This window comes from Cricetulus griseus, assembly GCF_003668045.3.
Source record: "Cricetulus griseus strain 17A/GY chromosome 1 unlocalized genomic scaffold, alternate assembly CriGri-PICRH-1.0 chr1_0, whole genome shotgun sequence".
NCBI lineage: Eukaryota > Metazoa > Chordata > Mammalia > Rodentia > Cricetidae > Cricetulus > Cricetulus griseus.
Window position 1 is genome coordinate 251,396,229 of NW_023276806.1, and position 26,831 is coordinate 251,423,059.

The 26,831-nt window shown below is 40.5% G+C and overlaps 1 protein-coding gene across 3 annotated transcripts in view; it reads left to right on the forward strand.

The window, feature by feature from the left end:
• Satb1 (SATB homeobox 1) overlaps nt 1-19,493 on the forward strand; it is a 68,390-nt gene extending 48,897 nt beyond the window's left edge. For 2 of the 3 annotated variants that reach the window (XM_035451731.1, XM_035451733.1), the window contains 3 exons: nt 16,469-16,672; nt 17,209-17,304; nt 18,875-19,493. In XM_035451731.1, the coding sequence (XP_035307622.1) occupies nt 16,469-16,672; nt 17,209-17,304; nt 18,875-19,387 (813 nt within the window). In that variant the 3' untranslated portion in view covers nt 19,388-19,493. The remainder of the gene's footprint in view (nt 1-16,468; nt 16,673-17,208; nt 17,305-18,874) is intronic. The other variant, XM_035451732.1, reaches the window with a different exon arrangement.
• Nucleotides 19,494-26,831: the final 7,338 nt, after the last annotated feature.

Below are 26,831 nucleotides of genomic sequence, written 5' to 3' on the forward strand. Positions count from 1 at the left end.
CTTTCATTGTTACTTTTGTAGTTAATAAGTTGTTACTTTGGTCTTTGTGGTCAGATATCAGACGATTTTCAAACATAATGGTCTCAGCCAAGAAATGCATCTCCTAGATCCTTGCTGGCTCACAGTCATTTTGAAAGGTAGGGTTGGAGAAGAGTGGCTTCTGCATTGGACACCAGAGAGCCCTGGAGGAAGGTGCAGGCATGGCCAGAATGCCCACCAGGTTCAGGATCACCCACTCCCCACACACATACACACAAGTATAGAAGCCCTGTAGAAGGCAGAGCTAGTGGGAAAAGAAGGGCTCAAAAAAGAATGGAGGAACCCAGGTAGCATAGAAACAACTATTGCTCCATTCAAAGCAAATATGGCTGAGTTAAAGCCATCCCATGCCAAACAAAATACACTTTTTATTTTTCTGCTCTGCTACTTTTCCCACAGAGCTCTCTGGGCTGTGTGGTAGTTGGCTTGTCTTACCAATCTGGTCCCTTCCTGTAGAGCATTGTCTTCCCTCAGCACTGCATCATTCCTTCTCCCTCTTGCTTGGAAGTTCTCTGAGATCACTGGAACTCCCTTCCTTTCTAACCAGGCTGTTGGGTGTTTCCTGTTTTTTTCTGTTATGTCTCCAGCTCTGAAATCTTTACATTTTTTCCCTGTCCACATGTTCTTTTGGCCTGAGTGTCATGCAAAATGGAAAATTAATCATTCAGAAAGAATTTGCCTGTCTTTATGTTTCAGCTGTTTAAGATGTTCATTCTCAGAGTTAATTTAGGTCCTATCCCCCCTCTCTGTACCCTTCATCTATCTTTGTAGATTCATTAGTTTTCCTTGTTTTTGTTTTTGCAGTCTTAATCTGCCTTTGTAGTCAGTTTTCAAAGGTATCGTTTGTTATTATCAAAGAATGGATCCAACCTCCATCTTTCATGCCACCTACCTGAGTCTAGATGTCACCTGGTATCCTTCTTGAAACAAGAGTGGAGGCCCTCATCCCATCAGTGAAAAACTCTGTCCCTGCTGCAGTCCACCTGTAATTTAAGATTCCAAGAAGGGATAGGTACTGCATTGGAGTTGGGGACAGTTAAACTGGGAACATTTGTTTTGTTTTGTTTTCTCCTTGTTGAAGTCATTGATGTCATGATAGTGTAGCTTAACACTTGCATTCTTAGCTGAAGAAATTAGAGGACCTGGCTCCTGACTAACTGCACCTGATGGGAAAAGGGTATCAGTAGCTGCTGGCAGATGTACAGGATTGTGAAACACCTGAAACATGAACTTCGTCTTTCAGAGGAAACCTTAAGTCTTGAAGAGATGTGGCCCAATTCCCCTATAAATCAATGTGCTATGTGTTTCCAGGCAAGTTTTCAGGAAGTTAAAACAGCTTGAGTTATGTCTAATGTCCTGTGTAGAACCCAGTTATGTGTCTCTGAGACCGAGACAGGTGTACAGTGTAAGTAAAGATGCTGTTTTGATAGACAGTACTGCCCATAGAGGGTCTGGCTTGAGAATAAATTACAGGAGAGATATGGGGTCAAATAACGGGAAGGCTTTACTTTGGGGGGAAGTGCTATTTTGGTGGCTGGTGTCTTTATCTGAGACTTGTTAGGGAAGACTGAAAGGGTCCAAGCAAAGAAGAGCTGTTGAATTCAGTTGGAGAATGGGCATGGTTTCATGGGTGCTGGAACAGTGAGTGAAGAATCAGGGCAGTGTGAAAAACCCCAGGTCCCTGAAAAAACACAGGTTTGGGAGCGGCTGGGAAAGGAGAAAACACAAACTCAAAGGGAACATTGGAGACTGCTCCCTGGGGAGGAGCCTTGTAACCACATTTGCAGGCACATGATTTGGAACATGGTGTGCATTGACCTGCTGAGAAGTGTCCCTCCCCAAATGGTTCCTTTGAACCTTTTACTGTTTTACTCCCAGCACCAACATGAGTGCTCCTTGTCTTGGGTGCTACTTGGCTACTTTGCTGAAGTTTGATGCTCTAAATGAAATGCAGATTTACTTTCAATAAGGTCAGGGAACTAAAGGCTGTATGTAAAATATAGACTCACAAACGAATGCTCTTAGAAAATCCAGTGTAGTCCATGCCAAGCTGTTATTGCCTAAATTGCCTTCTTTCTTCCTGGCTGGCAATTAATTTTTGTTTCTGTGTTTAGAGATTGGGGGAAGGGTAATAGCCTAATGCAGAATAATTTTATTTTAGTAATTTTGATTAAAGAAAGTAAGTAACTTGGGCCCTGGATAATCATAAAGACTAAAGCTATATCCATCAAGCTAAATTTCCAGACAGTTTGTGTTTTTGTTGCTGGGTAGATTTTACACGGGTCATCGTTGTGATGTAAAGTTAAAAGATGGTTGTATGCTCTGTTATTTCCTCCCCTCTGCCCCAATTTTCATCTTGATTCTTCACTTTCTTTCCCCTTTCTGTTGGACTAGTTTTCTGTCATGTACTGTAATTTGAAAGGCAAATATCGGATGTGCACTTGCTCCATAAGAACTGAACTGACTGAGCAGTTAAGTGCCCCCATTTCACAGGCAGCCTCCTGTCGTTTACATAGCCCCTCTTCCCTGGAGATACCTTGCCTTTGATCCCTTCTATGCTGCCTCTCCTGTGTCTGTCCTGTTCTCTTCCCTTATGTTTGAGAAACCCTAGTCTGTGGGGAGCCATGCTTTTAGGGCTTCCCCAGGCAGGCCAGCCGTTCTCAAAGGATAGCCCTCAGATTAAGGTCTAAAGCTAACCAGATTAGAATGCTGGTGCTACAGTCGGAGTTTGTAAACTCATTCTCCAAGTTCATGAAACGACCAGGAAAATAGTGTGTTATATGTACATTAGTTCAATTATCCACTGATACTACTTAAGACATAGACATATTTTATAGTGATCTTCAGTAGAACTGAATATATAAATCTGATAATTCTCTCCCATTGGACTAACCTGAAAATTGGATGTTGTGGGAACTGTTTTATTACCCACTGCCACACACACACCATCCATACTCATCACCCCCCCACACACACACCATCCATACTTATCAACCCCCCTCACACACATTGTCCATACTCATCACCCCCCCACACATCGTCCATACTCATCAACCCCCCTCACACACACCGTCCATACTCATCAACCCCCCTCACACACACTGTCCATACTCATCACCCCCCCACACACACCGTCCATACTCATCAACCCCCTACACACACATTGTCCAAACTCATCACCCCCCTCACACACACTGTCCATTCTCATCACCCCCCCACACATCGTCCATACTCATCAACTCCCCTCACACACATTGTACATACTCATTACCCCCCTCACACACATTGTATATACTCATTACCCCCCTCACACATTGTACATACTCATTACCCCCCACACACATACATATTCATCAACCCCCAACACTGTGTACATGCTCATCAACCCCACCCCATACACACACACACACAGACACACAATACAAACTCATCAACCCCCCACATACATACACAGGTACACACTATCCATATTCATCAACCCCCCACTATACATACTCACCCCCCCACACACACACACACTATCCATGCTCAAAGGTACAGCACTGAAACACCTCTCGTGGGAAGCTGAGCCTCCCGAATGTAGTCATCCCACTCGTAGTAACTGTTTAACTCTGCCCCACCTCTTAAGAAACACGTTCCCTTGGAGTGGGAGGGAGGGAATTTGTTTCACAAATCCAAAGGTAGTGTTTCTAATTTGCTGGGTCCTATCTAGATTCGTTGTAAAACTATTTGAAGTATGTGAGTATATATTTGGTGTATGTATGTATGCAGATGTACATTTAAGGTCAGGGACCCATCCTATTCAGGGGTTCTTAGCATGTGTTCCACTTTTCCTAAGAGGACAATGACTTGAAGGGGAAGAAATTATTTATTTTGTGTGACTTCTGCCTGGAAGTTGGTGTTTCATTCAGTCACCAGCAACAAATCTAGCAGCATTTGTAGTACAGATTTGCCAGCAGCAAATCCCATCTTCCTAGCATGTCATGTCCTGACAGAACTCTTGAAATAGTCTTTTTCTGGCTCATCACTAGGAATCTGCTGCTCTAGATTGGAGTTCAGTGTGTTAGTTTAAACACACACACATGCATGCATGGACAAGCACACACACAAATACACACACACATACACACACATACCCCTCTTACTACATCAGAAAATTTTGATAGATTGGCTTAGTCCAGTCCATTCCCACCCCCTTGTCTAAGTTATCCATAAACCAATTATGTATATTAGTATAATTTGTTTTCTTTGTAATCGTATGTATTTTACTTCAAACATGTCAAAACCTTCCTCTGAAAAGGCATCCATGAGCTTTACCCAGACTGCCAGAAGGGTCTATGGCACCAAAGAGATGAGATCAATGATAAATTGAGCAGAGGGAACAATTACATGTTTAACATATTAGCCTAGGAATTTTTGAATTTACCTGGGAAACATTTTCTTCCAATTTGTTTATTGCTTTCTGGTGTGCTTATTTTTCAAGGGCTCGTCACTCTAAAGTATAATAAGAGGGGATTGCAATAATTGCAATAGCATCTAAAACAAAACCCGAAACTGTACTAACAGCCTTGTTTCTAGCATAGATACCTAACAGCAAGTATGCTATACTGGATGAGAGAATGCCTTCCCTGCAGAGGAAAAGGGTTTACCAGCTGGGCACTGTTCCCTCCCTCCCTCCCTCCTTCCCTCCTTCCCTCCCTCCCTCCCTCCTCCCTCCCTCCCTCCTTCCTTCCCTTCCTCTTTTTCTTTCTTTTCTTCTTTCTTTCTTCCTTTCTTTTTTGTTTGTTTCTTGAGACAGGATTTCTTCATGAAGCCATGGCTGTCCTGAAACTCACTCTGTAGTCCAGTTGGCCTTGAACTCAAGGTCTGCCTGTCTCTGCTGGGATTAAAGGCTTATGTTACCATTGCTTGCAAGCTACAGTTTGAATAACAATGCAAACCTGAATTGTGAATGGTTTTTACCTTATTGGATGAAAAATGTTAGGAGAAATGCTTCCCAAAGGTCTGTGTGCTCATATCTTCCCTTCTTCTATACCATGGCTGGCTAGGACCTGTGGAAGAACAGGGTGACTTAGAAGTAGATACTATCAAGTCTTGTATTCCTAAAGAATAGGGAATAGTGAGAGGATGCTCAGAGTACAGCAGGGTCACTCTCCACTCCTGCCTGCCTCTCCTGACATTTCTGCACTGGCTGTCTCCAGCTGTGCCTAGGGGTTGTGAGGAATAATAGAGACAGGCTGTATCTAGGCTTAACCTCCCTGGAGTGGCCATTGCCACCCTGACCCACATCATGCTTCAGGAATATTCATGCTTTCTGTCTTTAATGGCTACTTGTGAATCACAAGATTTTATTCTCTCAAATTAGACAAACTTTGGATGAACAGATTTGCAGACTGGACCATGAGATGCATGTATCAGCAAAACTATAAGAAAGTTGGAAGCTCATAGTGACCATGACAGTTAGTTATGGAATGTGACTACCAAGACTCATAAGTCCCAAAGTGCCTTCTCCTGGCTTAAAACTTCTTTCTAGAACATCATAGAGGGAAAACTTAAAATTTTAACTCCCTGATTTTAACTAAGCATAATGAAGACTATAGCTCATTCCTGAGTGTCTGCTGTATTGAAAAGTTTTATTATAAATCATACAGAAATATTTGTTTAAAACAACATAGTGGTAAATTAATTGTGCAAACTAACAAGCTACCCTATCAGGTAAATTACCTAAAAGGTTACTTATTTTATGAATCCCCAATTTCATAATGTTTTTCTTCTCACACATGGCTCGCACACTCAGCTTCATGATTACTCTTCTTCAGACTTTCAATGGGAAAGAAACACTGGAAATTTAATAATGATTAATAAGCAGTACAATAAAAAGTTTACTTTGTAAGTGTGCAGATGTGCTTGAGTTGAGGTTTGGGAAAGCCCAGTTTCCTAAGTTTTCTTTTTAAGAGTGTCACATTTATCTGCCTTAGGGTCTTTTGTTGGTCCTGTGCCACCTCGAGGCTAAGAAGCCAAGTTCAGTTCAAACTTTATTTCTTTTAAGTAAAGCATCTTCCTTGTAAATTTACATTGCTGAACTTTTCAGTCATCTGTGAGACCCCAGGAATGTCAGAGGTGTACCCAGTCTTAACATGGCCCAAATTGGGTCATTTTTTTAACTTCGCCTCACAACTTACTGGCACTCCAGTTTGTCATGGGGAGTCTTCTGCCAAGTTTTACAGTCACTGTGTCTGAGCCTTGGGGTTTTTCCAGGTCCCTTGGGAGGAGTAAGGGAAGAGTTTGCTACTGCAGGGCAACATGTATTCACATCTATTGGTAGGGTTGGGAGTGGGCTGGAATAAAGAAGCCAGAGTGGAAGACTGGGACCAGAGCCGTAGGTGTGGAAAAAATCCAAGAGGCCTTCCTGAGGGCTAGAGTTGATAGGAACTCACATCGGTTATAGAGGGGACAGACAAGAAAAATTAGATTTTTAATTAAAGCCATTTGCTATGCATATTTTTATTACATAGTCACTACAGAAAAATCAGAAATAGAAGCATAAGGAAGAACATAAAATTATCCATAATCACAATCACCTAGAGATATTCTGGTTTAATATCCTGATTTAGGCTCTTTATATACACAGACATGTACTTGTGTACATATGTGTGTATCGCTGTATATGTGTGTTGTGGCCATTTGCATATTGAAGTAGCCACCAATTTCCTATCAGTGAATTTAGGTTATTTTCAACTTTTGCTGTCACAGATAATGTGAATGTAAACATTTTTATTTATATGTAGTTTTTAGTATCTTTTCTTTAGAGAAGCATTGAAAGTGAGGTTGCTGGCTTAGGAAAGGAATTTGTCCTTTACAGGTCATTGCCAGACATTCTTACCTCTGCGTTTTCACATTTCATAAGTGTCTTTTTATTCTTCAGGTATCAGTTACGCTCTAATATCCCAGCCTCGGGATGGATGGAGTTGGTAGTCAACTGTTAACTGAGCTTTGTTGTTTAACATGTAGCTTGTGTGGCAGGAATATGGTAATAGCTATTCTCTTTGGCTTTCTTACTGTGTTCCAGGCTCTATGGGCTGATGAAAGTTTGATAGTGTCAACAATAATGTATGGCAGCAATAGTTGACATTGTTACTGTGTCAAGTCCTTTCCATCTCTTTTAATTCTCAATATACTACAAATAGGTGATAATATTGGACTTTCTCTTACAGAGGAGATATTTGAGGTCTGAAGAAGTTGAGGAATCTGTCCCAGGTTTCTGTCAAGCTTCTTAGACAGACCTTAGAAGCATAGTGTGTAGATGGTTAGAGGTTACAGAAACTTAGTCATTTTCTCAAGCCAGTATGGTAAGGGCTGGGGGAAGCATCATCCATTCCAAAGCAACTAGATTGATGTCTCCCACCCTTCAATGTGCCCTATTCTTTAAAGCCAAGCCAGTACTGCCCTTACTGGGGAGACACCCTTCTTCCTTGCCTCCCTCACACCATTGCTTCTTCCTCTCCACTTCTGTCACGCTTGGTGTCTGCCCCTCAGTGACCTTTATCACAACTGCTTTAAACTAATCAAATGGACTATGAGTTAAGTACTTTTATTCAACATCTTTGCAGCATTCTGTAGTTATCTCAGACCAGGCATGAGACAGAATATATTGTCTCATCTGTATCAGCCACTGTGAGATTAATACCATTATTACCCATATTTTGTAGAGGAGGAGTCTTCCCAGAGGCTCAGAAAGGTGATTTGCTCAAATTGGTATAGATACTTTGCTACCTACTGTGTGCCTTTTCTTCATTCTACTGGAGTGCTTGACTGTGACTTGAGGGAGATGTAGTATTTGAAGGGAAGAAAAAAAAGCCTTTCTCCTAGAGTAAAAGAAATAGAAAACAACATGAGACTGTGTTAGGCAGTAGCTAATAATTATTGCAGCTGAGTGTGAGGGGGGTGACCAGGCATAGGACTAAACACAGGCTGTGAGGGCATGAGCTTTGCTGCTGGGCTGTGAACCTCGAGAAGTCACATTGAACAACAAAGAGGTACGGACAGCCTCTCAAAGATGGTCAAATGGATTCAAGAAAGCTAAGCCACCCAGTCTGTTTGTCTGTCTGGAAGCTTTCAGAGCTCTGAGGTACTCTCAGCCAGCAGCCCACAGGCCTTGTGTGGCCAAGGATGGCTGTGGATGGAGTCCAGCACAGAAATCACAGATCACAAACTCATTTAGAAGACGAGGGTCTCTCTGTCTGTCTCCCTCCCTCCCTCCCTCCCTCCCTCCCTCCCTCCTCCCTCCCTCCCTCCCTCCTTCCCTCTTCTTTCTCCTCTCCTCTCTCCCCCCTCTCTTTCTTTCTCTTTTTTGTAGCTCAGCTGGGGAATTTCAGGTGTAGACTTTGTAGATGACATCTTTGTGTCACAGTGTCTAACAGGAGGGCACACCTGCCAAGTCTACAGACTGAATTAAGAATCAATTAATTTTCTCTTTGAAGGACTTCATTAGATGTAGCTGGTAGTTCTTTGTTGAATTTTCCACTGCAAGTAATTGAAAGAATTTGGTGCCTCCAAGAATAAATTAAGGAAGAGGTATCCCAATTTGAAGAATCCAGTGGTAGATAGTTCTTGATGCTGGAAGTGGAGGCAAACCTTGAGAAGTTACAGCATGAATCTCAGGTGCTCTCCATTCTTCAGACACCCTTTATGAAGAATGAGAATGGAAACTTAGAGAGTTGAAGGTCAGGTGTCAAAATAGTAGAGAGGCTAAACCATTCTACTAAAAGTTATATAATGTCAAAAATGTCATTGGCTGGTGTGTGTGGGGACAGGTGAGATGGTTTTTCAGAGTTCATATTCATGTGTCAGGCATATAAGCCTTAGATTCTTGCCTTAGATTTGGAGCATATGTAAAAATCAAACTTTTATGGTAGGCATCTTCAATGTCTAATGCTTTAAAAATAAAATCCAGGTCTCCTTTTGAAATCTTATATTTCCATCAAGTGAAATTGTCTTTTTCAGACAAATGGTTCTCAACCTTCCTGATGCTGTGACCCTGTAATACAGTCCTCATGTTGTGCTGACCCAACCATGAAACAAACTACTTAATTGTTACTTCATGACTGTAATATTGCTACTGTTGTGAATTGTAATGTAAACACCTATTTTTTTCCCAATGGTCTTAGACCTAAGGGGTCACAACGCACAGAGAACCACTATTAGATATTTTAGTAGGTTGTTTAGAATTTCACACATCTCTTCATTCCTCTTTTTTCACCTTCTCAACTTCTCTCTTTATAAAATACCTTTAATTTTGGAGATTGCCTCATCTGGGAACATTTTAAAGTAAGAGCCATTTGTATCTACTCTGGCCAAGAAGTTGTTTGATACTCTTGCTATGAACCGAACAATCTGTGTGGAGCCAAAGGGAAACCACTATGTTTATGTCTCCCATGTGAGTGATCTAGAGAGGGAAAGGGAGAGGAGGAAATACAAACAGTAGAAAGCAAATAATACTTGTTTTTTTTTTTTTTTTAATCTGATTACCTTGTAAGCACAATTGAAAGCTAAAGATGATTTGCTAGTGACTCTGAGAGCCCTTCTAACATCACTAAATTTCAAGAGGTCTTCCTAGGCCTGTGTGAGTATTATTTTTATGCTAATAATAAATCATCTGAAGCTATGCTAGAGTTGCTTAACCTCTTAATAACAAAGGGGCAAAAGGAGGAGCTTGTAGACAGTCATTTTAGGGCCTATTATTACCCCAATATAGAAACCCACAGATTTTTGGCTAAGATATTATGTCCCTTAAATAACTGGCGAGTCTGGAAGGAGCTCAGAAGTCTAAAACACAGTAATCTCGAGGGTCTAAAATAGCAGTAGTTTAAAATATTTTCATTATTACTTTTTTTCTTTTTAATGAGTGTATCAGAAACCACACCTTGAAAATGAATATCTCAGAGGGCACATGAATATTTAAGCTGCATTTCCTTTAAAACCCAGCTTGGAAGAAGGTGACCATATCACGCCCCTTTCAGTGTAGAGATGTTTTTTACTGGTACATCTCTGTTTGGATTTATTCTCCATGCTTTCTTTAATAAGATGAATGTTAACCAGTCTCTGCTTAGACTCCCTGTGCTACCATCGATATTAAATGGAAGAGGGGGACGGTGTACTCCCACTAATCTATGGAGGAGAACCTGTCCTTTATTAATGTTGATGGCAGAGTCTCTTGTTAGGCCATCAGAAGGTTTCCCTTCTAAAGAATTTCATGTCATTTAGGTTAATATGTTAGGTAAAGAACACTATCCTAAGACAAGTGTTTTTATTACAGGACATGATGGGATCCTTTTTATTAAATTATATCATGATTTGAATTGGGAAAGAAGAAAAAGCTCATCGCCTCATACCCTTAACTGTAATGCCTTTAATCAAATAACAACCTTCTGCAAACTAGCTAATTTAAGCATTTGGAAAGATCAATACCACTCTGCCACCAAAAAAATGGCCTAGATGATGAAATCTGATGTATTTAAAGTATCATTTCACCCTTTTAACCTAGTAAATAATTTAAAATGCTTTCAGTGTTGCTCTTCCATGGGTTTGACTTCAGTGTTGGGACGGTTTGGGTTGGAAGATGTCAACTTGGCTTGAGAGGCATCCAGGCCTCACTCTTAGATCTTGAGTATCTTTGAAGTGAGACTGCCCAAAATGATGTGTTTAAATACCACATTTTGGGTACAATGATAAAAAATAAAAGATATGAAAGTGGGTCTTTCTATAAAGTGAAAGGGGTGGTTTAAAACACAGCAATCATGTGACATCTTTTGTTACATGTAAAGCCTTTATGCTAAAGGTGACAGACTCAGTAGCTCTGACAATTAGAACCCATTTCTTCCCTAGCTCATAGGAGAACACTGATGTGCAATTACCCTTGAGTGCCGGCAGCTTTGTAAATAAAAAAAAAATTGCCCTCTGTTAGCAATGTTTGTGGGCAGATTAAAAACTGTCTTCATTTGCATAAGTAACACTTACAGATTCTTTTAAAAGTAGGAAATTATTTCCTGAATGATAAATTGCAAGCTTTATAGTTAGTTGTTGTTGAAAATGTACTCATTCAAAATGCCTAGTGTAGTTTAGTCTACAATGGTGAATTTTTTTGTTGGAAGTACTGTTTAATGGATTATGTACTCTGTTCTTGTTCCCACTACTTACAAAACTGTAATTCATGCTTTGCACTAAAATGTTTGTATCAAATACTTTCCTATTTAGATTGATTTCTTTTAATATCATATATTACACGATATGCCCCAGAGATTGGAAGAAAATACTCCTGCAAATAACACATAAAAGATGAGGGTGAGGGGGATAGGTGCAGACTTTAAAATGTTTTGCCTTTTAGAACTCAAATTACCATTCGATTTTTTAAATGTATTTTCCTTCTTAGGTGCAGAAGGAAATCGTGTCATTTTTCTTTCTCTCTTTATAGCTCTTAGTTTTAAAATGTATATGTACATAATGCCATTATATACATATGCATATTGCATTAAGTGCCCCCACCACATAGTATCAAAGTCTGTTTTCCCCTTGAAAACTAGTTGTGTTAGGAACTCCCAGCTTTGTTCCAGACCAGGCCTTGTAAACATGTCTGCGTATGGAGAATTTGCAGGTACAATGTGCATTTCTTAGGGGACATTGGTTTCCTGCCTCAGTCACTGGGTAGCCCTTCTGTGTTAAGATGTAAGCACTGAACTGACTCGAACTCGTTGCTCTAAAGAATGGCATGGAAATCAGAGATTGAGTTTGGTTGGAAATTAGCAGCTGAGAGACGAAGGTGCCAGGGTTTTTATTTAAATGTGGCACAACAAGATCTTGTCAGCAAGCACATCATTAGAATATTGAGTTTGGAACTGCTAATTTTTCCTTTAAAATGAGCACACAGTCGTGTGTTTCATGGACCATAATAAATTGCCATTGTGTTGTCACTGAGTTTGTTTTGATTTTTGTAACGCGGGTTTGGCAGTCACTCTGCTTTTTCTGTTTCCCATTTCTCCCCCATCTTACATTTCCTTATTAGATCCCAAACCAAAACCAGTCAAAAGGCTGTTTCCTCAATCCCCTTTCCCGCTAACCTCCTCTGCACCATTTTCTTGCTTACGGTAGCAAGATATTTGCAGATGGCTGTTGGTTACTATAAAGAATATAACAGTATTTCCTTTGTGGCAGATGGATTTAAGACTTTTAGTTCTCAATAAATGTAGGTTTACAATACATAACTTTACAGGATTTGTGTTGTATATAACAGGTTTGAACATATTATCTCAGAATTTATCTGCATGGCATTTTCAGCTTATTCGGGGTCCATGCCAGTTTTTTTTTTTTCTTCCTGTCTTTTTTTTTTTTTTTAAGTAATAGGGAGTGCTGTGATTGATAGCAACAGCTCAAGGCGTGATTTTGAATAGAAACAAAGGGTTTGGAACAGAAGGTGTCAAATTAAACTCTGTCAGTTTGAAAAGTAGTAACATTCTGAAACTTGTACTAATTTATTTACATGTGGCTACTGTTTATATTTTGCCCTTGTTAGATGCAGTGTGATGTTGCTTGGCAAATTTACTACATTTAAAGTTTAGGTTGTTCCTTGTACCATTTTAGTTTTCTGAGAGCTTCTTGGTCCCATCATTTGATGAAGGCTTCTTAGGCCTCCATCTTTTGTACTGTTCAAAGCGTTGCGATCTCATTTAATTTTGAGAGTAGTTCCCTGATCCTCCTGCATAGCACATCAAGTCCCAGAGACCTCCCCTAAAAGGATAAAGTTCTCATTTTACAACAAAGCACTGCTTTTCATTCTTATCTCTCTGCCCCTGAGCATTGTGGGACTTCTGGGGGGTTCTCGGTTTTATTTGTCTGATGTCAGCAGCATCCATGCCTCTTCATCAGCTTCCTAAATGCATCCATTTCTAATGTTTAGGGAACTGGTCTAAGAAATGGCATTGGGGAATTGGAAGGCATTTATGTCCTCTTTAGTTCCTTTTTTCAAATCATAGATGACTGTCATGACTGATGGACTGAAAAGCAGTAGGATTTGAGGTAGCCACAGTACTCCAAGGTATTTAGTGTAAAGACAGGTTGCCCATCCTAATTGGGAGTTTATAAGTCTACTTCTATTGTGACAAAGGAAAAAAAAAGGTGTCAAAAATGCATATTCCTGTTATTTAAGAGATCACACTAGCACAGCCGCCTTGTCTCCTCTCTCGTTCTTTTGAACGCCCTTATAGCTTTTTAACAGTTCCCAGATGCACCATCACATATTTCTGTATGAAACCTCTGATGCTAGTTGCTTCAGCCTGGCCCTGACTCTAAAAGGCGGAAAGGAGCTCCAACTTCAGGTTCATTGAATTATTTTTAGATAAGAAATTAGAAGTATTATTTAAGGGCAGAGGTTAATAGCAAAGTACTGGAAGTGTTACGTTAGTCATGGGCAATTAATAAAAATAAGGATCTGTCTGGGAAGTACAGACACACAGAAGTGACAATATAGGCAAAATGTTTGTTGAATGAGTCAGAGTTCTCTTTCTGAAATATTTGTTAAACCCACATGAGTGTGATTATTTAGGAATTAGCTGTCATTATTAGCTGTATTAAAAGAACTAATGATTTTCTTTTCCAAAGAACATCTGTGATCCACATGTTTTCTACTTATATCCCAGTGCCAAGTGATCTCTGCCTTCCTTGCAGAAGTTCCGAAGGATGTGAGACCATCAGTGTTTTTAGCACTCTCCAAGAAGCTTTTCTGACACCAATCATTCTTAATTTAACTTTTGGCAATTTTCAGCTACTTGTATTTATATCTAAAAAAAATAAAAATGATAGCAGCTCAGTGTTCAGTACTCACAGGGACCAGCCAAGTTAGGAAACCCTTCCTCTGTTCTTGGGTCTTCTCACTTCTCTGGGGAGATAAATAAGACCACATTTTTCAGGCATCCAGGTTGTGTCAGAGGTCAAGGTGGTTAGGAAAAGTAGTTAATCACTTCACACTCAAGCCTCCAGGGAGATGACCACATATCTAATACCTATGCTGCAACATAATTTAGAGACATGGTGTAAGGAAATAGCTTGGATCTAGGAAAATGGATGATATTTTTATGACTTGCTCCAAATAGCAAGAGTGTACATGTAGAACAAAATAATATCTCCTGGGCAGGTGTGTCTCAACCACTGCAAATACTCATGGTCAGCTTCATAGTTTATGTTCTATTTGCTCAAGTAAAGCCCAGCAGTCTGGACGAACATACATGGGGATCTGTGGTCAGGTGAAAGGCAGGCTCCAGGGCTCCATCATCACAACTGAGATTTGGTTTGTTTCCTTTTCAGTGGCTGTTCTTTCAGATTAAATCTTCAGTGTACCACTCCTTCTCATCTCGAATTGTGTGTTCAGTGGCATTGAATGAGAGCATTATCACATGATCATTCATATATGTGGGTGAATGTATATACACACAGATATGTGAGCATCCATATATGTATGAACATTTGTGTGTGTGTGTGTGTGTGTGTGTGTGTGTGTGTGTGTGTGTGTGTGTGTGTGTTTGCTTAATTAAAAACAACTGTTAAAGGATCCAAACTTTCTTGGAGGCACTTGGCTGGTGTGTGTATAGCCCAGTTTTATACTGAACCCAAAAAGAAACCAGCAATAATAAAGCCTGTATAACTGACCCAGAATCATGAGTGTTCTGGCTGGCTAATAGGAAATTAATGTGTCAGCCCCCATCTTTTCTTTTGCAATATATGAGACCAATTCCAGGAGAAGAAGGCCTTGTTCTCTTTCATCATTATCACAAATAGAAGTTTCTTTTGAATGGCCCATTCAGTTTGAAAATAGAAAGCCATATAGTTGTGTGGGTTCATTTCCTAGTAACATAAAAAGCAGAACCCTATCTGAATAGATCTAAAATTCACATGATAGAGATACAGTGCCCTATCCAACCAGCTTCCTGGAAATTTCCAAGAAAGCCCTTCATTTCCCCAAAACAGAGCCCCAAATGGGTTTCCTCCCCAAAAGGAATGTGGGGAAAAAGGGAGGGGAAAGGACTTAGGATGGCCTGAGGAAGAACATCTCTGGGGAGTGCTGTCCGTGGTACAGGAAAGACACTGTCCCAGTCTGTATGCCAGTCACAGGTCACACTGGGAGGAATGGTGCCCTTGAGGGAGTGAGTGGAGCTGCCTTCTAGGGTGTCCAGGTGAGCTGTCTCCAGACAGTCCAATGAGCTTTCAGCAAGCTGTGCTATAGCTTGAAAGGGTGGCAGTCTTGGCTGGTGGGGTCCAGTTGGACACTGTCCCTCTCTCTTTCCTACCCCATTGCTTCTGATCTAGCCAATGAAACTTTAAGAGCACACAGAGTCAGATTGTGGCCTTGACTGAGTTTGTCCTTCACTCTTTACCCAGAAAACTTATTAAAGTTCTTGACTGACAAGTCATATACATGTGCTACAGCTGACAGAAAAGAGGGACTCTAGGTTCCCTTTAAGAAACTTCCCTGTTGAAAAGATCTCCTAATGCCCATGGTAATAAAGCCATATATATTCATGCCCAAGCATGTGGGCACTTGTGCTCACTGGTGCTCCCCCGTCCTGTGTGTGTATGTCTTTCTATTTGTCTCCCTTTCTCCCTTTCCCTCCCTCCTCCCTCTCTCTCTCTCTCTCTCTCTCTCTCTCTCTCTCTCTCTCTCTCTCTCTCTGCTTCCTATGTAAGCTTAGGAAAGCCTTTGGGGACAGGTGATTTCTAGAACTCTGACTTGCCACCTCAATGCCCTCAGTGGTCACTGGCAAACAAGAAGGTTGGGCAGGAATTATCCCTGCCCTCACCTCTGTTTCTAGCCCATCACTCTTACTTCAGAGTATGTGAGCACTCTCTTACTCTTGGAGTCTGAAAATGTCTGTCCTTACTTTCTTTGAGAGAGAGAAGAGAGAGAGAGAGAGAGAGAGAGAGAGAGAGAGAGAGAGAGATTGTGTATGCGTGTGTCCACGTGAAAGTTTGATGTCTGATGTTTTTCTTTATGGTTCTTTCTCCACCTTATTTTTTGAGTCAGGGTTTCTTATTGAAACTGGAAGTCCCCATTTTCATTAAAGTGTCTGGTAAGCAAGCCCACAGTGTCTGTCTCTGTCCCCCCATCCCTGGGGTGACAGGTAACACGCTTTTATATGGGTGTTCTAAACACAGATTTTCATACGTGCAAGGTAGGCACTGATTCACTAAGCCATCTCCCCAACCCGTGGATCTGCCCATCAATCTGAACATTGGTCAGAAACAGAACCTGCTTCCCCCATAGCTACAGCTATCTTCTCACAATGGATTTAAAGAACAGAAAAATTAAAGCCTACTGGAATGTGATGAGTGGGTGAAAAAGTTAACTGTTGGAGCACTAACTGACGTGTCACCCTCTCCTCCTAAGGGATGGCTGTGTGAGCTGTTGCGCTGGAAGGAAGATCCTTCTCCAGAAAACAGGACCCTGTGGGAGAACCTGTCTATGATCCGCAGGTTCCTCAGTCTTCCTCAGCCTGAACGAGATGCCATCTATGAGCAGGAGAGCAATGCTGTGCATCACCATGGCGACAGGCCGCCCCACATCATCCATGTTCCAGCAGAACAGATTCAGGTTCGTTTACCTTGGCCAATTCCACGCAGCACTAAACAAACAAAGCCTTCAACTTAGAGGGAAATTAGTGGTTCTCTTCCCCCTGCATGTAGGCTTTCTACAGGAGACGGCAACACACTGCCATCTTGCTTAAGGGATCAAAGGAGGATAAATACAGTGTTTCCAGCTGGGGTGTTGTAGTCTCTTTACTCTAATGTGGCAGGAACCGAACCCCTTTTTGGACCGCTAGTTTAGTAAGGTATCTTGGTTAGCACTGGGTTTTGATTACAAAAGCCTAGAACATATCTTTTGGTGGGTTTTTAAAAAATTCAAATTGAAAACATTACTTTTCTAACTAAAACCATACTGCCCTGAAGGAAAGGAACCACCACTGTGCTGCCGAGGACAGTCACATAGTTTACTCCTTGGATTCTATCCAGAGTGAAGGGGAGGGGAACCTATCTTACTTTATGCTCCTCATCCTGCCTTCACCTCACAGTCTTCCCACCCACCCCAGGGCAGGACAGGGTGAGTCATGTCTGTTTGTCTTTCCTTAGAGCCCCTCTCCCAGCACCCTTGGCAAAGGAGAGTCTAGAGGCGCTTTCTTACCAGGCCTGCTGACCCCCGCACCATGGCCCAATGCTGCTCCTCAGGTGAGCGGGCTCCAGATTCCTGTGCCAGGAGAAAGGGAAAAGAGATATCCTTGAAGGCCAGCTCCCTCAGCCAGGGTTTTCAGATGTGTAAAGGACGGTGATGGAAGGGCCATGGCTCTGGCCAAAACGCACAGTGGCTGCACTTAGCCTGTGTGGGCACAGCCTATGTGTGAGCCAGCTGCCAGGGAGGAACTTGATTAGAGGTTATGAACCAGACCATATTGGGGCTCTCTTGGCTTCAGGAATTTAAACATATTTTAGTTGAATTTAAGCTGTGTAACTTATTTCTGCTAAATCTGAAGGTTGTTTTTAGCCTTCTCCTTTAAGGGAAATTCCATTGCCCTTAGGGTCCCAGAAACCTGCCTAACATCTTTGTTGAATCACCCACATTCCTTCCTGGTATTGCTGTCTGTGAAAAATACAGGTATCTGTAGCTAACATAATAGAGTTATCCATCCACCAGGAAAGAAATCCTTGAGTATTTATTAAAGATAAAACAAATTGAAAAAGAGAACCCCTTAGGATATTAAGCACTAAAATAAGTGTGAAAGCCTGAAAAACCAACTGTTTCAGCTAAAACAAAGACAAGAAAGATATATGTTGAGTAATAAAAATAGTACTTGTTTGAAAATGTAAATTGTTTTTAATAAAATTGCTTCTTAGGGGGATAAGAGGGAGTGCTTAAGCACAGGACAAATGTTCTAATACAGTGCCGCTTTGAGCAGCCAGGGCTGATTGGCTTGGCTGCTAAGAATTATGGATGTCGAGTGCACACTAGACACATGCCACACGTTTGTTACGTATAATTGTGTACAGGAATTACAGCACATATGCAGATACTAATTATGAAAAAGTGTCTGTATACATTAAATTTAAAGCCTAATCACATCGTAGTTTACTATAGACAAAACAATTCTCCAGCTGGTGTAGAATGGAGTGAGCCTTTATTTGGTGGGGGTAAGGAAAAGAACATAGTATTAGCTTAATGCAGTTTGGTAGGAAAGTGTGTGTGTGTGTGTGTGTGTGTGTGTGTGTGTGTGTGTGTGTGTGTAAGAGAGAGAATTGGAACTGTCTGACAGAACATTCTTGCACCTCCAAGAGGTGTGCAGAATGAGGGAAGCCGCTGCCATGCTGTCCTCAGGGTGTAGCCACAGAACACAGCGTGGCCAGGCACCCTGCTTTCCCTGTGGCTGGGTAGCTCAGCCTTCTGATGTTGCCTCTGGAATCTAAGGATTCTTTTAAGTTGTTGTTAATTAGTGACATCATGATGTGTTTTGCTGGCCTCCTTGGGTGAGAACCCTTCTGAGAGAGTGTGAGGCTCACATTTTTCCCCAGCTGTTTTTCTCCTTCACAGACCCTGATAAGTGAGCACAGGGACCCTGCGAGCTGCACTGCTTCCTAGCTGTCCAGCTCCGAGCTCAGATGTGTATTTGCTTATTTGATAAAGGCCATGGGCTGTTTAACTGGCCTGCTCTTTCTCAGACACTGCACAGGCTTGGCAAGTGCCTATGCTCACTCCAGCAGGCTCTGAGCAGCTCTGACTGTCTGCTTGTTTGTTTGTTTTTTGCAGCAGCAGCAGCAGCAACAGCAACAGCAGCAGCAGCAGCAGCCGCCACCTCCTCCTCCACAGCCGCAGCCTCAGCCCCAGGCAGGCCCCAGACTGCCCCCGCGGCAGCCCACAGTGGCCTCATCTGCAGAGTCCGACGAGGAGAACCGGCAGAAGACCAGGCCACGAACCAAAATTTCTGTGGAAGCCCTGGGGATCCTTCAGAGCTTCATCCAAGATGTGGGCCTGTACCCGGATGAAGAGGCCATCCAGACTCTGTCGGCACAGCTGGACCTCCCGAAGTACACCATCATCAAGTTCTTTCAGAACCAGCGATACTATCTCAAACACCATGGAAAACTGAAGGACAACTCCGGCCTGGAGGTGGATGTGGCAGAATACAAAGAGGAGGAGTTGCTGAAGGATTTGGAAGAGAGTGTCCAGGATAAAAATGCCAACACCCTCTTTTCAGTGAAACTGGAGGAAGAGCTGTCGGTGGAGGGGAGCACAGACATTAATGCCGACTTGAAAGACTGAGGCAGCTTTACTTTCAGCCGTCCACTGGTACATACTAACAAAATGAAAGTCCACCTTGTGTTTATTGTTTGGCCAATGAATCTTCAGAAACTTGCACAAACAGGAAGTTGGGAGGACTTGACAGACAGCACTAAAGGTTTTACTGTTTTCCGGACTGCGTGGCAGCCCCAGTGAAGCGTCAAGGGTTGTCTGTTGGTAGAATTTGTGTTCAAGGGCTGCACCACAGTGTGCAACCCGTCAGCATGATGCCAGAGATTGGTTTTCCTTTTAATTATTATTATTCTGGAGCCTCAAATAAGCATTATAACTTCTGTGATTATGATTGCCTTTCCTTTAATTATTTCTGTAACACTCCACACTGGTCTTTGGAAACTGGCCCCTTATTTTAAAGAGAAAAAGGAAAAAAAAAAGAGTTTGTTACTCGATTGTATGTTAAAAAAGAACTATAGACTGTGGAATGCAGTTTAAAGATGACATATGCCAACAAATGCCTTGTATTATATGGCACTGCCGTAATTAAAATTTGTTTTTTTATTTTGGAAATAAAAGTTCACTGTATTTTTTTTCATTCTCATTGTTACATGATTTTTTTAAGGAAAAGAAAATGTGAAACACAATTTAGTCCTTGTTATTTATTTGTAGATCCTGCAGCATCATGTTGTAATTAAGTTTTTGGAAGTTTCTGTTAAATGTAATGTTGCTTCTCTTGTTACCATACTGATTTCCTTTCTATTTATAACTGTATTTTGATGGGCAGTAAAACAAAGTGTCTTAAAAGTTTTAAATAGAGAAAATGTGCTTTACACAGTTGCCTATAAAAGTCTATGTTATCCAAGCAATTCACTCTAGGAGCTTCACTCTTGTTGTTGTATGCAATTTTTACTATCATGCAAATAAGCTTAGGTAAATAAAACTAATAGATCACCTTAGAAAATTATGCAATTAATGTGAAAATAATTGATGTTTGCAATGTGTCTTCCTTTGGTTTACAATCAATTTTAAAGCGACATCTGTATAAAATTTCTGTATAAAGGTGTCTTTCTTTTTTATGAGTTTATGACTATGAAAACACCAGCTATTTTGTTACAGCTGCTGTTTTTATAAGTGTATCACAATTTTCTTTATGCAGAAATGTGCTGATTAGGAGTGGTTATTGACTGTAACTACACAATTAAAATTGTTTGTATAGTATGCCATGGCAGGGTTTGTCTGCTTATGTGACCAAGCTCGAGGACAGTTGTGTCGTGTAGGTGCATGGACACTCTCTTGATGACAGCCTGTAAAAGCAACTAAACACTCACCTCAAATACTAAATTCAAGTCCCACACATGCTCAGTTTTAAGCAGGTATGAAATTTCACAATGCAGATGATAATCTGGAGTCAAAGACTCCAGTGGAGAAGTGATTTACTCGTAGCTGTTCAGTACTTGGAATGGTTATCTGCTTTTTGCCTCTCAGTCCTTCAATTATGGCAATACTTTTCTTTAAGCGAGGGTGTATTTGTCAAAGCCATTAATAGCATAAATAAGGGAACAAGTGGACCTTCTGTGTGAGAACCCTTCATACTGACTGTTTTAGGGGAGGGGGTTGTTTGGCTTGGTTTTGGTTTGTTTTACAAGTGATAAGCAGGGAAGGTACAATAACCCTGAGTTCACTTGGCTTCCTTTGTCAAAACTGAGAACTACATGAAGAAAGTAAAAGTAACACCCTAGAATTCAAACACCATCTTCTAAACTTGCACCATACCCCAGCAGCAGTCAAGGTGTGTGGTTCTAGGGAAACTTCATTTTTTTATCTTTTCATTTTGTTTCTCTGTTTGTGTTTTGTATCCCTTTGTTAGGTCCCCTAAGTGTTAATGGGGATGTGTGGGTACATGGAGCCAAGGCTCTGAGTTACCCTTTTCTGGAGGAGCATTTCCTCAGGCCTGGTGAGCTCATAGAGGGGACTATGTATGGCATGTGGCTCTAAAATGAGCTCCTTGGAGACCCCTCTGACGCTTTGTTTGGAAACGCAGCTGAGCAACTCGGAAGGCTGCTGTCTTGTTGCAAACTAATTTCAGTTCTTTTTATTAAATGAGAAAACAATGCAAACTCTCTTGTTTGCTGGAGTTCAGAAAAGTAACCATTTAAGCTAAAGGCATGTGAATTAAGATGATGTAAGCTAAATTTCAAATGTTAAAGGGAAAAATTAAAAAAAAAGCTAGCATGTCACAAACTGAAAATTATCACCCACAACCTCCCCCAAGTTTTTTTTTTAAAGAGTTGACAGAGAATCAAGTAGAAATTGATGCACTTTTTCATGTTAGACATCCCATCACTTACGACATCAAATAGGTATAAAATCTGATAGTAGTTTGGAAGGAGAGAATCAGGCTGCTAGTAAGATTTTTCCCATTTCTAACAGTCCAAACTCTTTTGAAAGATATTCCCTAGGAAATGAGTATGTTGGAAAGCAACACCATTGTGCCAGCAAAAATATCAGATGTTTTAACTTTAAGGTCAGCATGGTTTTGTTACATCAGGATAAAGCTCGTGTTAGCAAATGGTGATGGTCATGATGGAGTGGGCAGAGTTGTTGAAGATAGCATATTTTGAAAGCTTTCTCCTAGTGATCCATATCACTCCCTCAATGTCATTGTCACCCATGTCTCTCTTCTTCCTGTTGCCTATGGCTATTGGTAAAGTTTCTTTAACAAGCTTCATTGTGTCCCAGTATATCAGAGATGTTTAAACACTGGGCATGACATAGTGCTTCGTGCTGTTAAGACCTTAGCAGAGTCAGGTTGTTTACGGCTAATATTCAACCGTGTGCATCTGAGTCTGTCATGGATTCCTTCACTCAGCACTTTGCCACTAATTTGTATTACACTCTGTGGCCATATAATACTTGCACATTATGCAAAAAATGATGTTGATAGTATCTTCTTGCCACACAATATGCAGAGTTGACACATAACCTTTGAAAACCAAGGTAACTAATATGTGTGCCCTACTTGTGTGGCACTTGGTAACAAAGTCTGTACATATGTATAAAATGTGTATGACTGGCATTTAGTACTAAGAAATCTAAACTTAAGTGTCCACCCCTAGTAGTATCTATAGTTAACTATGCTTATCTAAACTACATAGCTTGAATAGGAAAAATTTAAATGGTTCAGGAGTGACTAAAATGAGTGTCCCACACATGCTATCAAATTCTTCCCTAGTCTCAATTGTTCACATTTGGCTAATGACAAGGTCTTTGATTGTCACAATATTTCAATAAATGAGATATTATGAACTGCCTGGTGATATTTCAACAAGTCAATTAAAATGTGTATGGCCTGTATTATAATAGCTATGGGGATGAGTCTATTGTGCTAATGCCAGCTAGAAATGTGGATGGCAGCATGGGAACCCAGCAACTCCAAACAGGAGCCATCCAAACTGTTCCTAGAAGGAATTCTCAGAAGGGGCCTATTCTTGGATTCAGCATCTGCTCTGAAGCAACACTTTAAATGTAAATAGTGGATACCTGCATGTCTTTAGACAAAAGTTGAGCTACAATCTATTAATACGCACAATTTTTGATAAAATAAAAATGCCCTCTAACGAAATGTGGTGGAAGGTGTGTGTCGAGAATACTATACCTGTTTAACAATACTATATGTTAAATAAAAATAGTTTGGAATTAATGTTTAAAATATGAGCCACATTTTTAAGCCTTTCTCATATTCCTCTATATAGATGTATATTTATACACACAAATACTTTCATACACACATTTAATTTTATGAAAAGAACGCTACTAAAATTCAGCTATGGCTATTTTCCTTTTGCCAAAGATGGGTACAAAGTCATCTTTTCCTATGGGATACTTGCAGCTATGAGCACACCTCACTGTAGCCAAAGCACTTGACTTGAAATTGTCTTTAATTGTGGCTGGTGAGAGATCCAGTGGAGTGTGCAAGGTAAGAGCAGAGAAACTGCAAAGTGATCTCTTTTGCACCAAGTTAAATGCTAAACAACACTGTGAGCTCAGTCAGAAATGCATTCAGATAAGTTTCATTCTAGTGACAGTCTTTACCCCATGCCTTAATATCTTCCTAGAAAAAAGTGATGTGCTGAAAGATCTGACGGTGCCTCCTAGACCAGAGTGTTCAAGTACACATTTAAAGGTGTGTGTGAATGCATTGCCTCTGTAGCACCACCATCGGAAGAAGCACCATCCTGTTCAGAGCACAGTCCTGCTAAACAGCATCTCCATGTGGGGACAAGTGTCACCCCACTGGTTTGCAGTTTTATATAAAGGCAGCCTTCCTGCTGAGGCCTCTCTGCTAGCGTTGTCTTCCAATGTATTTAAGCTGACAGCAACATTTGAAGAGTGCTTCATTTTATAAGACATCACCGTGTCTTATTTAAAGCTCTCCACCCCACTAGGAGGCACTTACAGCAGACACTAACATCCCCACTTCAAAGGCAAGTGAAAAGCGAAAGCTCAAATAGGTTAACTGACTTGCTCAGCTATAAAGTGGCCACATTAACCTCAAATCCAATTCTCCCATTTTCTCAATAAATTCCTCAAATACAGTGCAATTCAGTGCTTTCCCAGATACAAAGCATCATGGAATTTGTTAAAAGAAAAAGTTGAACACTGATTTAAATCGAGTATATGAGATGTTTCACCCTGAAATAATAACCCAAAATTCTGCTGTCTGCATATGATTGAGAGTTATATACAATTTTTTTGTTCATGAACTATTAGAAAAATTGTGAAAAACAAAAACACAAAGAAAGAAAACATGGAAAAGAAAAATGAATGAACCATAAAGACATCCTTCAACTCAATGATTTTAATGTTTTTCTATTAATACTTTATGAAATAAACTGAAATTAAGACAAAAACACTAACAAAAGGAAGCTAGCTTCCCATGGATTTGCCCCCATTATAATACCAAAACATCATGTTAAATTTTTGCCAAGTAATGGATCTTCTTATTTCTAGAGGAAATTTAGAATTTTTATTTTTTCCCCCAAATTTTCCTGAGAATTTTCAAAAAGCCATTTTTAAGAGGCAAACCTGGGAAAACCCCACAAATATGTGTCAGAGGAAAACCAGAGGCAAGCCAGCTTCTCTTTATTTATAAACAGTCCGTGCTTTCAGAGCATTTTGGAGACTAAAGTACATAATTTTCAGTTCTGCATAATAAAATATGTAATTAAGCAACATTCCATGGTGGATTAAAGAATTAAAAGCTTCAGGTGCAGAAAAGAATTTGTTGGCATTTTCGTTTTTCAAGGCAGCATTTTGAGGTGTTGCCTTTGGCTTTCCTTTGACATCTTATACACAAATAAGTAGACAGAAGCAGGTGAGAGGCAGAGAAAATGAAGAGTTGGCTCCACTACAATAGAGCCGAAGAAACACAGGGAGGATATTTGTAACATGCCCAAGAAAAGGAAATTAAAAAGGACAGGAATCTTCCTTGCCTGAGGAGAAAAAATAAATAAATCTTCAAACAGGTTTGTGTATCAAGAAACAGGAATCCCACAGTAAGAGATGAGCAGGGCTGGGCAGTACCTCCATCCATTCTCACGGCACTCATGAATTCACACACCAAATGGTAGAATTCAGAAAACTTAGTTTTTGAAACAAGAACTCAATTTCATTAATTCTGTGCCCCAGATACAGAAGTTCATGGAGGCATTTGACATTTTTCTTATCTTTAAAGGATAATGTGTCAAACACAATCAAATCACCCAGATATCAGAATTCAGCCTTTAACATTAGTAGGGTTTCATGTAATACATAAACTGTAGCTATACAAAGTTGTTCATTCAAGTAAATTACTATCAAAGTTTTGCATTTTCAAATCCTGCCACAGAAATACATTTGGTGGAGCAATGAGTGAATAAATTAGTGAATGAATGAGATTAGACAATGAAGCAAAAATTTGGATGACACAGAAAGGAATAAGAATCACATTCTATAGACAGTCCCCTTCATGGTTCATTTTATTGTTTTTTAAAAATTGTTTATTACTTAGGTATTTTTGTGTGCTTGCATGAATGGTACATCCACACACATGCACCATAACACATGTGTGGAAGTCAAGGTCCTCAGACCATGGGTTGGAAGCGAGGGCCTGTGTTGGCCGAGCAGCTCACAGCTTTCACATGTCTTTTAGATGGACGAATATAAAGAGGCTTCCTGAAGTCTGAGGACCCAAGGGTGGAAACTAAGACTGTCAAATAGATCAGCATGAAATAGGGTGTTTAAAATTAATACAGAATTTGGACAGAAAACACAAAAAGGTAAAAGGCAAAAACACAAAAAGGAAAAAAAAAACATAAAGGTGACTTGATACAGAGAAATACATGAGATCCTATACAATTTATTAATGGGAACTATCAAATTTACAAAGGTAGGTATAACTGACATACAATAAATGTACCTATTTGATGTATAATTTGGTAAATTCTATGTTGTGTGTATAAAAACTCTACATAACATGTGTATGGACAATCATAGTGCTAGTGGTATGAGGGACATATCCACCATCGGGCAGCTCCCAGTACCCTTTGTGATAATCCTGCCTGCCCACTCTTTCCATTCTCAACTGCCACCATCCTCAAGAAATTGGCCTGTGCCCTCACTCCATTATTAGGTCTTTATTAATATTATTGAAATTTGACAATCCTTTCATATATTATGTGGTTTGCTATTATTTCCCATCAGACTATGGCCTATCATTTCTTTCTTCTAACTACCCTTGGAAGGATCTATGTCCTTCATTTTCCAGACAGGGTTTCTCTGTGTAGTCCTGGCTGTCCTAGAACTCTCTCTGTAGACTAGGCTGGCCTCAAACTCAGAGATCTGCCTGCCTCTGCCACCCAAATGTTGGGAATAAAAGTGTGTGCTACCACTCCTAACCCAATTTAATATTTTTAAAAAATTTTGCTTTTGATGTTATGTGAGTTGCCTAGATTAAAGCCACAGAGACTCTCCCCTCCATCTTCTGTTTTAAAAGTTTTATAGTTTTAGGGTTTATATCTAAGTCTCTGGTCTATTTTGAGCTAATTGCTGTACATGCTATGCTATATCATCTATATCACAGCTGTCTGCAGTCTCTTTCCAGTTTCCCTTCTAAACACACACACACACACACACACACACACACACACACACACACACACACATCATACGAACACACTTTAATGGCTCCTGTACATTTTGTTTAAAATATTATTCTTCTTTCAAGAATTAAATAGCTTTTCCATCTTTGTCAAAAATTGATCGAGTGTGCACATGTGTCTCTCTGAGGTCTCTCCATCTTGTCTTCTTGCTCTTTGCTTTTCTACCTGGTCCTGCCTTGGCTGCCACACTTCTGGAATCAGCATTGAAGCTGGCATGTCTGTACCTTCAAAGTTTCTTCAGCATAATTTCTGGGATCCGGATTCTCAGTTTC